This window comes from Scleropages formosus, chromosome 5 (assembly GCF_900964775.1).
Source record: "Scleropages formosus chromosome 5, fSclFor1.1, whole genome shotgun sequence".
Lineage (NCBI taxonomy): Eukaryota > Metazoa > Chordata > Actinopteri > Osteoglossiformes > Osteoglossidae > Scleropages > Scleropages formosus.
The window spans coordinates 9,081,000-9,095,310 of NC_041810.1; the positions used below are offsets into that span (position 1 = coordinate 9,081,000).

The 14,311-nt window shown below is 39.9% G+C and overlaps 1 protein-coding gene across 1 annotated transcript in view; it reads right to left on the reverse strand.

The window, feature by feature from the left end:
• Positions 1-14,311, reverse strand: part of LOC108931972 (sodium channel protein type 4 subunit alpha-like) — a 123,458-nt gene that overhangs the window by 32,645 nt on the left and 76,502 nt on the right. Inside the window, exons 15-16 of the mRNA XM_029251868.1 lie at positions 12,616-12,789; positions 11,808-12,164 (exon numbers count right to left, since the gene is read on the reverse strand). Of these exons, the coding sequence (XP_029107701.1) occupies positions 11,808-12,164; positions 12,616-12,789 (531 nt within the window). The remainder of the gene's footprint in view (positions 1-11,807; positions 12,165-12,615; positions 12,790-14,311) is intronic.

Here is a 14,311-nt window from a genome sequence, read left to right on the forward strand (position 1 = left end):
AATTAAAAGATTCCCCTTCATTCACAAGCAACATAAATGTAAAAAAAAAAAAAAACCTCAGTTAAAACTGCAATGAATTAAAAATTTGCTGTAAGACATTAACGTTATTCTATTCTAACAGCTCATCCAATGCAGAGTCTCAACGTATCTGTCTACTAGAAACTTAGGGTGCGAGGCAGGGGACACCATGGGGTTATGGTATTTGGGAGTTATGTACTGTAAATAAAATCCACATCCCAAGTTCACTACAATCCATGCCTCCTTGTTTTCTTCACTGCACTACCATCAGCTCCTAAAGAAATGCCTCTCAAGTATTACTTCCAGTTTAACTGTCTTGGGAAAGTCATGGTTTCATAGATTCTGGTGCTGCAGAATCTGCAGAATCTGCAGGATCATTTTACACAAACACGAAGAACAGCAATGTTGATTCTCCAACATGAATATAATGCACACTTTATACCGATCATTTCAACAGTGTAGTTTAAGGCAAAAATGCCAGTGGAGATGAAAACTGCTTTTATGTGCCTATCCCAGGTGCACAAAAAATGTTTATGTCAAAGATTTTTCCAGGCTCAGCATGTTGGGCTCTGAGGCTCAGTCTGTCATTGTCAAGTCTGGAGACAATGCCAGTGTGACTTGGGATTGTCCATCTCATCACAGCTTGTATTTGATGTGATGTGAGTAATTAAACCTCTCTGCCAACTTGCTTCTGCTCTCGTAAAAATTATCTGCAATCCAGAACCTTCACTGATACAAAAGTAATTTTTTCTTTACCTTTTTTATTAAATCAATGATTGTTGGCTGAGCAATTTTGCTCATTTTTACCTTCTTATGCTTATAGAATGAAGCTGATATCCAGTGTGATTAAGGATCCTGCATGAGGGAGAAACTATCAGCTGCAGAGCCTGTCCTGCCATATCAAACTTTAAGTTAGAAGCATAAATTCAAAGCCTATCCACCATCTATCAATAAAATTAATATATTGCTATGTTAAATCCTATAGGCTTAGAATATAGCAGATTTCAATAAATATATCTCCACACATGCAGCTGCAAGAAAATGACGGTGAAACCTTTGGAATGACCAGGATTTCAGCATTAACTACTCTTAATTAATTACTGATATTATCAGACCACTTTTGAAGCACTATAGCAAAATATATGTTTGAAAGTCATAGCATGTTGAGTTACAGGTAATTCACCCAAAGAAGGAGTTCGAGAAACAAACTCAAATCTTTGGTCACGGTCCAATGTTGTTGCTATGGATGGAAGGGGAGATACAGTAGCAGGTGTGTCGAGCTGGACCGTGTTCCCTCCCCCTCCAGCCTTGCACCCTATGCAGCAGGGTTAGGCTCCGGTTCATCATGATCCCGCTGGGGACAGGCGGTTTCTGACAGTATAGTTAGTAATCTACTAATCAAAGCAAAGGCCAAATACCAGCTGGTTTACACAAATCAAGTTAAAAAACTCTCACAAAAGCATTACTATGAACTTGGGAATAAACCTAATCATACTGTGGCCTATCAGCTAAAATCACAACAGAATGAGAGATTGTTTAAGCCGTATGGACAATGCAGACATGAAAGTAGCAAGCATAACACTTTTTAAGAACACTATAGGTGTCACGTCCCTGACGTCATGCCAGCGTAGAAATGAGCAGGGGCAAGTATGAAGGAAGCCACACCACCACTCCCAGATTTCAGAATTTCCCCCGAGACAACCATTCCCTCTGCATTTGGAATCTGGCATGATGCCTTACTAATCCCTCGCTGTATGTCCCTACCTCGGCCCTCCAGCCCTCATTCCTTGTCCCCAAGTCCTGACACCCCACCTACAACGTTCGCTTTGTACTTTGACTTTGACAGTTTCGCTGCTGGAAGTGCCAACAAGGCTTCCCCCTCTCCTTCTTATTATTCACACTTATGATTGAACCTTTGGCAGAAGTTATTAGGAGCAATCGAGACATTTCTCTACGCTGATGATGTACTATTATACCTGCAAGATCAGTCACAGGAGTCCTAATGGTGATATTCCACTAAGGCAGACTTTCACGTTAGAAAATTAATCTCTCTAAACCTCTCGCCATGCAACTGAATGAGCAAAGAACTGAATTATTAATAATAATTTCCATTTATTTAGCTGATAGTTTTCTCCAAAGCAATTTACAATGTTAATCTACATACAATTATTTACCCATTTATACAGCTGGGTAATTTTACAGTAAGTACATTGCTCAGGAGTACTATAGCCAGAGGTGGGATGAAACCTGCACCCTTTGGGTCCAAAGGCAACAACTCTAACCACTATGCTAGCAGCTGTACCCATTAATAACACTAGTAATAATAATAAGAAGAAGAAGAAGAAGAAGAAGAAGAAGAAGAAGAAGAAGAAGAAGAAGAAGAAGAAGAATGAATGAATGTTATATGTTTAACAGTAATTACAAGAATTGTCTATTTACATACTGTTCCAGTAGCAACAAAAACAATAATACAGTGGGTATGAACTTTCAAACAGCAAACTTTTCCTGAAAAATAATTAATTAAATTAATTAATTAATTAATTCACTCACTCACTCACTTTTGTTAACCATTTGTCCTGATCAGGGTTGGGGTGGACTGGAGACCATCCTGGAATCATTAGATGGCAGATAGGGTGGGACGGTATGCCTTGGATGGGATGCCTGTCCATCTGAGAGTAGTAGTTTTTCCGAAAAAGAGCTTGCATACCAATTTGAATAACATACCAAAGTGTGACCCAAAATTCCCAAAGATAGAGATTGGGAACAGTAAGAGCTGCCATGCCCTAAAGATAAATAAACAATTTAAACAGTATTTTTAACTTTTTATTTATAATTATGCATTTATATCTTGTATTTTTTGTGCTGAGTATTGCTGAATTTTGTGTTATTTTGTGGAGCAGAGAAAAGGGAATGACAAATGAACACCTTAGTTTGTTCAGGGCATCATTCTTTATAGTGCTTCTCTATTTACAGGGTTATAAATGTGTCCTTCTCGGGGGTCAGGCATGTGAGAGAGAGACAATCAGAAAGATAGACAGACAGACAGGACAGGCAAAGAGAGTGGGAGAGAGTTGTGCCGCTCTGTTCCCATGCAAAATGTCCTATAGTTTCAATCCCGCCATGGACCTGTCCGGGTTGCTGACATCTACATTTATTCATTTTGTTGCTTGTTTCTATCCTTATGACTGAGGGTCAGAGACCATTCAAGTATTTGACACGACATCTTTGCGTTGTTCCCTGCTACATGCCACTGTGGAGTGCTGTGCAAATGACAGGCCTGTCCATCCCATTATGTCATCCATCCACTTTGGCGTCAGCCTGCATTTCATCTTTCTGCTGACACCTTTCTAGGCCTAGTGATATAACAAATGAACTTCAGCTTTCTCCATGCAATTGATTTCATTAGTTGGATTTCATTCTAGAATTCTTGTAGGGTGGACTCATTTGGCTTGTGATCTATCCATTTGACTCTGAGACGGCTCAGTACATCCTGAAAGCCTCTGTCTTATGGATTCCTTCTTCAGAGTTCAGTTGTTACACCCATAAATTGCAACAGACTGCACCAATACCTTCAGTGGTCTCAACTTTATATCTTTGCTCAGAGCTGGATCTTTCCATATCTGAGCAAGCATTAAGGTCATCCTAGCCACACCCAACCTGACCCAATTTTCTTTTCTGCAGTCACCATCTTAGTTGATGTTGACTTTGAGATAAACATGTTCACTTGCTCAAGAAAATTTCCATAGCAATGCATGTCAAGTTCTTGTTGTTGACTGACCATCATGGTCTTCATTTTGTTTGCATATATTTCAAGAGAATAATGTCTTCACACTCCATCCACTTCATCCACTGTGTTGAGCGGTTGCTGTAGTTCTTCTGGTGATGCAGTGAGAACAATATCGTCTACATAACATAGGTTATTAATGTTTTGCCCATTTATTGGAAAACCATTCCAGGGTAGTTCATCCACAGAGTTTCTCATAACTTCTTCAAAATACAAATTGAAGTAAGCTGGTGAAAACAGGCAGCATTTCTTAACACCTATCCTGAAAGACTCTTTTCTTAACTTGGAAGACATATCCATAGCTTATAATGATTAATTCAGTCAAAGACCTTCTTGTAATCAATGAATGCTAAGTACAGTGGTTAATTGTGTTCCGGTGCTTTTTCTATAATCACTCGACTCAAAGGTTGAGCCCTTGATCTCTGCTCCAAACTCACTTCCTGAGGCCCATCCATTTTTTTCTATGAGCTCCCATTCTGTGGTTGATTCAATATCCTTCAGGAGGATTCATAGGAGTAACTTGCTGGGTTGGCTAATAAGGGATACTATCCACTGATCTGCACAGGGGGGTGTGGTGGCGCAGTGGGTTGGACCACAGTCCTGCTCTCCAGTGGGTCTGGGGTTCGAGTCCCGCTTGGGGTGCCTTGCAACAGACTGGCGTCCCGTCCTGGGTGTGTCCCCTCCCCCTCTGGCCTTATGCCCTGTGTTACCGGGTAGGCTCCGGTTCCCCGTGACCCCATATGGGACAAGCAGTTCTGAAAATGTGTGTGTGATCTGCACAGTCTGTTATTCCTGGTTTGTTTCAGGATCAGTATGTAGAGAGAATGCAGTGAATCTTCTGGCCTTTGTCCAGCTGCATGATCTTCTTGAAGAATCTAATCAAGAACTTAATTGTACTCTCACCACTGGCTTCAATGAGCTCACATGGAAGGTTAACAGTGCCCAACACTTTTCTGTTTGGTACGTTTTTGATAGCTTTGCAAACTTAACTTTCTAATATTCCAGGGTATATTTCAAAGAAGTCAGCAAAGGCATCATCATGGTACACATCACTTCTCATTCCAACGTCTTATGATGTTGTTCAGGTTATTTAAAAGTTTACCAGAAGATTCTTTGATGCTTCTTTGGCTCAGTTTAAAGCCCTAGCATAGCTTTTTAACTATGCCATACACCTTCTGTGAGCTGTTATTAGCCAGTCCAGATTTGATCTCTGTACATAATTGTTCTAGACATGCAGCTTTGTGTCTGAGTCTTTGCATGGTGGCATCAGCATCTCGTTTTTTTTTTTGTGGCGACGGATATTTCCTTATTTTGAACTGGTTTCTTATGTCCGTCAGCTGCAGAATTTCATCTGAAATCCAGGGTTTGTTGTTGCGTGCTCCACTCCTCCCAAGAACATGAATGGTGTTGTCCACCATAACTGTTTTGAAATGTCCCCACTGATCTTCCAGCTTATTCTCTTCATCTCCTAACGGTTTTGTTACATCAAACCTGCTCTTGAACTCTACTAAGAAAGCATAAATCATTGCTTTAGAATCTAGTTTCTCCTGGCTGAAACGTAGGGTAATGTGCCTAGGATTTTTCAACATAAATACCAAGGCAGAAGGTAACACACATCATATTATGATGTGATCCAGAGGTGATTTTCTAGGTACGGTCTAATACGACAATTTTTGTTGGAGTGCTCGAGTGCATCACATAAGCAGGATCACACATTACAGAGTGAAATGATACAATGACCTCCACATAAACTGCTAAGTCTGTGGAACACACAGAAGGCAGAAGAAGAAGGTTGAGAGGTTTTAAGTTTCAGTTCAATGTGATGGAGGGTGGAGAGTTGGAAGGGAAACTAGTAATGGTAATAGAGAGCTGAAAGAAGACGAAGAAATGGCCAGAAACTTGAAGTGGAGTGACAGAGAAAATGGGAAAGGTACAGTTTCTGAAGAAACAAGGTCACAATAATGGCCTGCCTTGTGAGTAGCAGAAAAGTGAGACCTACAGGGGTCAAAGGACTGTAGAAAAAAAGAGGAGGTGGCTCGTGTGAATATCCTTAACATCTATGATGATTCATTTAGCTGACACTTTTGTGAAAGTGGATGGAAGGCTAGACTTTACTGTTGGAACAAAAACATTTGGGTTCGCAATGATGGTAATAATGCTTGGTCTGGGTACCACAGACAATGGCAATTTTAGACATTTTGGAAGCATGATAATGTGTGGAACACAATAAGGACAGCAGAAATGTAGTAACAATGGCTGAATTGCTCCTGTGGGTGGTCTCCCTTGTCTGTACACCCCTGACAAATTTAATTCAGATTAGAACCAAAACCGAAATTATAACATGATTCAAAAATGAATAAAGTGGAGTACAATTATTCTAAACCTCAGGGTCACACACAGTCCACAGCCTAACCCTAACCACTGTCAGATTCCAGAGCAGACTGACATTTTTTAAAATAAACAACCAAAGAAATTATTATACAAAATGCAAAAACAAATGAATTAGATCAATATGCAGAACTACACAGAAATAATGCATACCGTATGTTCTGCCCGCAGATTTGTTTAGTTCATGTGATTAATTGCTTTGTTGAGCGGAACCTTTATTTCCGTAAGTTATACGCAATTTGTGCACATGCGCTACTTCCATGATGCGCTACTGTCGCGATAGGCATAGTGGAAGCGTCTTGAGTTCTGTGTGCTTTTAACTAGTTATTATAACGATTGTTGTAATTAAACTAAGTTTCCTTTACTGTTTCTGTTTATTATAGTTTCACTCGCATTTTCACATTTGGAGACAATAAAGGAGCAAGACGCTCATAATCCTGCTGGCTCGTGAGAATCGAGTTTGGCTTGCTGTTAAACTGCGTTAACGTACTGGGTGTGCACAACACGCAGGGAGAACAGTACACCGTAGTGTAACAGTAAAAAAAAAAAAGAAAAAAAGAACTTAGACCACTACCAAGTGAGAAGTGCCACTGTCAGTGAAAACTACAGTGACACTTCTCCAACGCAATGTAATGTGCTTTGAGAAGATGGTAATATGGTGAGCAGTTAGAAGAAGAAGGGTGAACCATCAACCGGAAATATGGAAAAGTACTTTTTAATGCCAGATCCGAACATCACTCAGTGCTAACTGACAAGAATACTCTTGTTTTCTGTTTAACACTGATGGAAAATTTACTGTTAGACACCGAAATATACAATGTAATTCTCTTTCTATTTCTAATGATGAATTTCTATTTTTTTTAACAATTAATTACAGAACATCTGAGCATCAATTGTGCTGTCTGCTCTGGTTCAAGATAGTGTAAGGAGTTATGGCTTCAATAATATTATGTTTGCACTGTTTAAGTTACCAGTTGAATTACTTATAGAGGAAATCTGAATGCTAATTTGCTCAATTAAATCTATTACCTGTTCTTTAGACCCAGTTCTTACAAAATTACTTAAAGTAGCCATTTCAGTTCTCATAGTCTATTGTTAATATACTTAATATTTCATTACTTAATGGAATTTCTGAATGCTTTTAAAGTCACTGTTATTAGACCATCACTAAAGAAATCAGATCTTGACTGTAATGACCCAAATAATTATAGACCTATCTACAGTATAATCAATATAAAAAATAAATTCAATTGATTTGAACAGAGCCAATCAGAGCTATGTTGCACATAACTGTTTTGAGTTTAAACAAATATTTTGGAGGCACTCTATGTATGTTTGTTACCAAATAATCAACACCAAATCAAAGGCACTTAATAAAAGTTTCTGTAAAATCTCTAATTTCAGAATAGTTCAATAATTCTAAGTTCATACTAATTTGGAAAATATTCTGACTTCTCTCTACTTTAGTTACATTCTAAAAATCAAGTCAGAGTATCTTGGATCACATTGAGTCTTTGTATGGAAAATTCTGATGAAAGTATCAGTACAAATGAAAACAGGAGGGTATCAGGGGAGCACAGTCTATGGTGCTAGTGCCTTATGGCTGCTAGGCAGTGGGTCTAGGCATGGGTCTGAATCTATTTCTGCCTGTACATTTTTTCATATTCTCTTTGTGTTTGCGTGGGTTTCTTCCAGGTGCTCTGGTTTCCTCCCATAGTAAAAAAAAAATGCCTTTCAGGTGAAATGATGTCTCTAAAATTTCAGTGGTGTGTGAAGGTGTATAATTGCCCTGTGATGAATTGGTTTACTGTAAAAAAATGTTTCTTTCCACACAACCTATGTTTGTGAGATGGACTCTGGAAAATGATGTCCCTACATTGGGATGATTAGTCATAATGAATGAATGAATGAATGAATGAATGAATGAATGCTCCTTAAATCTTTAACACAGGGCACAAATTTTACGGATTTATGGATACCCCCAAACTGACCCCACATTCTCAGTTCTCAGCATTCAGTGAAATACAACAGGAGTCTTTGCATTGTGCAGCTATAAATAGGCCATTACATATTAAGCCAAACACAGACAGCTGACCTATGTTATCATATATTGCCTTGTAGAAGTAACAGGTGCTAAGTAAGTCACTCAGGGTGAACTGTTTTACAGATTATACCAAGAAAAAATAAACAAGGATAGTAATGAGTGCTTTCATATATGGTAGTATTTCTGAATACAAGAAGAAAAAACACTTTAAATCCTTGCCAATAAAACCACAACTTATTAATATTGCTAGTTTTACTGAGATACAATAACACGATGAAACAATTTTTTTTCAAAATTGTAAGTTACACTAATTTTCACATCAGTCATGATTAATTAAAATTTACTGTACCTTTACTGATTTAAAAAAAGAATCTGCTGCACAGCGCCATGAGTTTGGATAGGGTGAGAAAAGACACACAGACAGCATGAACATTTTATTGAACAGTGGCACACAGGAAAATACTGCTCTCTGTCCAAAGATGCCCTTTCCTCAAGGACCTACACCTCAAGCCAGCCTTCCCAGCCTGCTTAACATCCCCTGACTCTCTCCCAACCCACTGCCAAACACGGTCACCCCATCATTTCCCCCAGAAGTTCCCCCAGTGGTTGCACACTTACAGTCCACATGTTCCCCATAATGCAACTATCTACATTTAACAGGTTTCCCGCCTAAAACAGTAACATGGGTTGTTACAATACCACTAGTTCTTCTAGTTCAAGTTTCAAGTTTATTGTCATAGACAATATTTTCATTGTCAAGTAGCATGTACATGTATCATGAAAGTCTTCCTGAATGCTTCTCCACAGACTATGGGCAAGGACGATAGAAATACTGCACATGCACACCATCGGAACTGCTTGTCCCATATGGGATCGTGAGGAGCCGGAGCCTAGCCCAGCAACACAGGGCGTAAGGCTGGAGGGGGAAGGGACACACCCAGGACGGGACACCAGTCCATCGCAAGGCACCCCAAGCAGGACTTGAACCCCAGACCCACCAGAGAGCAAGATCCAGTCCAACCCACTACGCCACTGTGCCCCCTCACAAACAAAACACTGATAAACAAAACAGTATCAATGACAGTAAATAACACTAGCAGCAACAACAGCAATAACAATAAATAATGGTAACAGTAGTAACAATAATGCCAGCTGACAGTCAGAGAACTCAGAATGAGAGAATGAGAATGTTTAAAGTGCCAGCTTCTCCCAGATAGGCTGCATCAGCCACAGCCACTGCTACTCAACCCACAATGCAAATGACTCCTGAGAGGGCATTACATGGTTGACCCTTAACCAACGGAGGCATAGAATCTAGGACATAGTGTGTATTATTATCCTTTAACTGGCTGTGTGAATAGGAGGTTATAAAGACTGTGTATTTTGAAGTTTTTAAAAAAAACACCTCAGGTACACGTTACTGTGGGATTCACTTGAATCACATACAAGGTGCGCCCTGCCTTGAGCCCTATGCTTCCTGGATAGATAACTTGACCTTTTTGACCCTGCAGTAGACATATGGTTATTGATAATGGAAGAATGTATAAAAATATAACAATTGACCAGAAAGAAATAATTTTTCTTACAAATATTATATGTTGGCAATATCACTGTTATGCATAAAAGAATCTTTTTGCATTTTAATTACCTTAAGGTCACATATTTTATGGCCAGGAATAGATTATTTTTTCCATGAGAAATAATGGTAATTTACCCCTCACAGTGGTAATTTGCCCAATTTCACAGAATGATAATGAGCTGGTGTATGTCCTTGTGAGTTAAGAATCACATGTCTGCATCTAAGTACAGTTAGTTTGCTTTTTTCCACCATATGAATCAATGTACATGCCACGCCCACGTCATCAGCATAATCGGATACACCTGGGGCTTGACAGCTTAAAAGGCAGAAGCGAACAATGAGGGTCGTGGAACCTAGTTCGCTGATCACCCACTCACTCTGAGTCATCCTACCTGCCGCCTTGTACCCTGCTCCTCGCTCCTAGCTCCTCTTCCCTTCGCCCGTCTCCTGAAACCGCTCCCGCCCTGAACCCTGATCTACTCGCGCGTGTTCTGACCCACTGCCTGTTCTCCCGACTCCGGCACTGGATTTCCTGGTTTAGCTCGTTTGCAGTGCGAAGACCCTTGCTTGTACCTGACTTCGATTCCTGTCTAGCGTCTGAACAAACCCCTGTGCACTCTACACTTGAGTCCGCCCCTTCTTTCCGGGACGAAAACCATGACAGTACATCATACGTTGTACCTGCATAAAACTTTATCACAATAGCCACAACTCCTGATCACCTTCCTAGCATTTTTTTTTCAGATACATATAAACATTTACACTTTCTTCTGAAGGGTAATCTTTCCATGACAAAAACATGAGCTTTTTTATTACAGCCAGCTACCAAATGTTCACAGTGTCATTGCTGGTACAATTTAATTCAAGATTATAATGAGTCAGAGCCTGCAGATACATCCTACATAACATCCGCAGGATGTCTAAGAACACCCATCTAACAACAAACTCTACGCAACTCCTTGTCCAGGCCATGGTGATATTCCACCTGATCTGCTGCAACTCTCCCCTGTCTGGCCTTCTGGCTTGTGCCATAAAAACCTCTACAGCTGATACAGAACCCTGTTGCATGAGGTGTGTTTAATCTGCCAAAGCGTTCCCATGTATCAGTCCTTCTTGTCTCTTTGCATTGGCTTCCTGTAGCTGCCTGGATCTTAATTATGTGCTACAAAAAACAACAGTGGTTCTGCTCCCCGACATCTACAAGACTTGATCATCCACTATACTCCTACCAGGCTGCTACGCTTCTCCACCTCAGCCTGCTTCTTGGTCCCATGCACAAAAGGTCCAGAATCAAAAGCACAGGTTTTTGGTTCTGGCACCAATGTGGTGGAACGACCTCCCTCTCTCACTCAGCACTGCAGAATCTCTCTCTACATTCAAGTAGGGTCTCAAACTCACCTCTTTCGGACTCACTTTTCCGTTGATCTCTGAAGAGCATGATAAACATGTAAATGTTTACGCTGAATAATTTTTTTAGTAGAAATTGTTGAATAATAGCTAAATAAATATAGTATGTAATGTGTATGTAAAATATAAATGTTTATGTAGCAACTTGTGCGATGTACATTACTTTATATGGTGGAATGTTAGAAATTAACTGTCTTTGTGTTGATGTAATGCACTCATTGTATTGTATTGTGTGTTGTTTTGGAGAAAAGTGTCTGCTAAATGAATAAATGTAAATGTATTGTTGGACCCAGATTTTGTGGATCTCTAAAAATTTTGGACTTTTACAACATAACGGTATCTGTTTTCTATCGCATGTATCTGAAATTTGTGTTCAACCATGGAATTATGATATTGCTATTTGTTACACTAATTTTATGTCCAAGGTGTTCTGGTTTTTCATTACAAACTATAATCCCAGAGCTCATCCATATGTTTACTTTCACATCAGACCAGATGGACAACTACACATTTAAGCACTCTTAAAGCACAGGCTAATGCCTTCCATTTTGGATCTGTTGATTATTTAAATGAAATGTGACACTTACCACCAGGTTCCCGATCACCATGACTAGCATGAAAACCAGAATGCAGAGCGGCTGGCCAGCCACCTCCATGCAGTCCCACATGGTCTCTATCCACTCCCCACAAAGGACCCGGAACACTATGAGGAAGGAGTGGAAGAAGTCCTTCATGTGCCAGCGGGGTAGAGAACAGTCTTTGGAGATCTTGCAGACACAGTCCTGGTAGTTTTTCCCAAAAAGCTGCATGCCCACCACAGCAAAGATGAAGACAATGATTGCCAGCACTAGAGTCAAGTTGCCCAGAGCGCCTACGGAGTTGCCAATGATCTTGATGAGTGTGTTCAGAGTGGGCCAGGACTTTGCTAGCTTGAAAACTCTCAGCTGCATAAAAGAAGCAGAATTAATTATGACTCACCACTATGTGAGGAAGTGTGTATAGCATTTGTAGCAAAAAAGAAGATTAGTAAAAATGCATCCCTTTCAAGTGGCTTTAAAAATATACTTTCTCCTTCATTTTAAAAATGTATTATACCTACAACATAATGCAGTTCTGGAAATTTAGCAAATTCATCAGAGTATTTAAGGCCAAAAAGAACATTTTTTTTTTTACTTAAATATCATGACTTACTGTTTCCTGCTGCAAGCATCTTATCATGGAACAAAGTACTTTAGATAACAAATCATTTTCATAAAACATTATGCTTTGATGATGTTTTGTCGTCAAAAGTACCAACCAGATATAATTTTTTTACAACAATACATTAAAACATAGGATTGACACCACTGGGAAACGGTTTCGAGGTACATGAAATAGGAAAAGATTCCTTGTTACCAGTCTGAAGGAGCGCAGCACAGAGAGCCCCTCAACATTAGAGAGGCCAAGTTCCATCAGGCTGAGGCAGACAATGAAGCTGTCAAAGATGTTCCAGCCCTGCTGGAAATAGCAGTACGGGTCTAGGGCTATGATCTTGAGGACCATCTCAGCTGTGAATATGCCTGTGAACACCTAATAAATATACACACATTTTTAGCTTCAGTGCAGTAGACTGGCTCTTGTCAATGAAAACTAAGCTGCATCCATTCCTGCAACAAAGCATCATCTACTATGTCAGTTACTCAGCACTTTTCATTTGCTGTATTATTTGGGTGCTAAAAAAATAAACGGGAAAAAAAATCCGGGTAACACTTTAGAATACTGTTTCATACTTAATAGGAAGTTATGTGGGAGGTGCGGTGACCTGGCGGGTTTGGCCGGCTCCTGCTGTGGGGGGGGTCTGGGATTCGAGCCCTACTTGGGGTGCCTTGTGGCGGACAGGCGTCCCGTGCTGGGTGTGTCCCCTCCCCCTTCAACCTTGTGCCCAGTGTTGCCGGATAGGTTCCTGCTCACCGTGACCCGACTCGGGACAAGCGCTTCTTGACTTTGGTTGGTTAGGTGGTTATGCAGAACTAAGAACTAAGAACTAGGTAGTGCTCCAATAACGCTGCAGTTACTACTGATAACTAATAAGGAAGAGTAATTAACTAATCAGTATGTAGTAGCATACTGATGTTTGGGGTAACCATTAAATAATTATTACTTATTTAATAGTTACAAATAACTATTAAATGCTGTTTGCTTCCTGCAGTACTACACATTAACTGAGGCTCATTTAAAATGACTATGAATTAACTACTCACATGCAATTACCTACAGTCATATACAATTACCTATGGCAATAAACAGGCTATATATGGTTGTGTATATTATTAATAATACAATTTTCACATTACTCTTTTACTTCAGGAGGTTGGTATTTTGAACCTTTTATGTCCCCTGGCACCATACAGAATTGACTAAATAAGTCATAAAGATTGAATTCTCCATATTGCCATCAATTAAATTAATCTGTTTTGCTCTTCAACCAGAAAGAAACTTAAGAAATAAACCATGACTTAATCATGTCTTGTAGAAAATCATCACTAGCTAGCTTACCTCATAAATATACAGATTGCATGTAGTCTACCTCCGTTTCCTTTGGGATGTCTCTCCTCATTACTCTTCATGAGTACATGAAATAATGACTAAGGGTTACATTTTTATTATTAACGTGGCACGCAGCGCTGTGGGTTTGGATGGGGTAAAGATAGACGCAGAGGCAGCCTTCACGAAAAACGATTTATTAGAACACCGGCACCAAGGAAATAATGCTCTGGGTCCAAGGACCCCGTTCTCTCCAGGGTCCTCTGCCTGCAGCCAGCCTTCTCCACCTACTTAGCACCCCCACACTCTTCTTCCAACACACTGGCAGACACAGCCACACCATTATTTTCTCCGTAAGTGCCCCCAGTGGTTACACGCATATTTAACATTATTTTCCATAATGCAACTATTTACATTAAGCACACACTCCCTCCTAAAACAGTAGCGCAGGGTCGTTAGAGAAACTATAAAGAAAATCCTTCCAAGCCATTAGTAATGAATCAAGTGTTACCACACCGTTCTTCAGGAATTACTTATAATCTGGAACAGTATTCTAAAGTGAAAATCA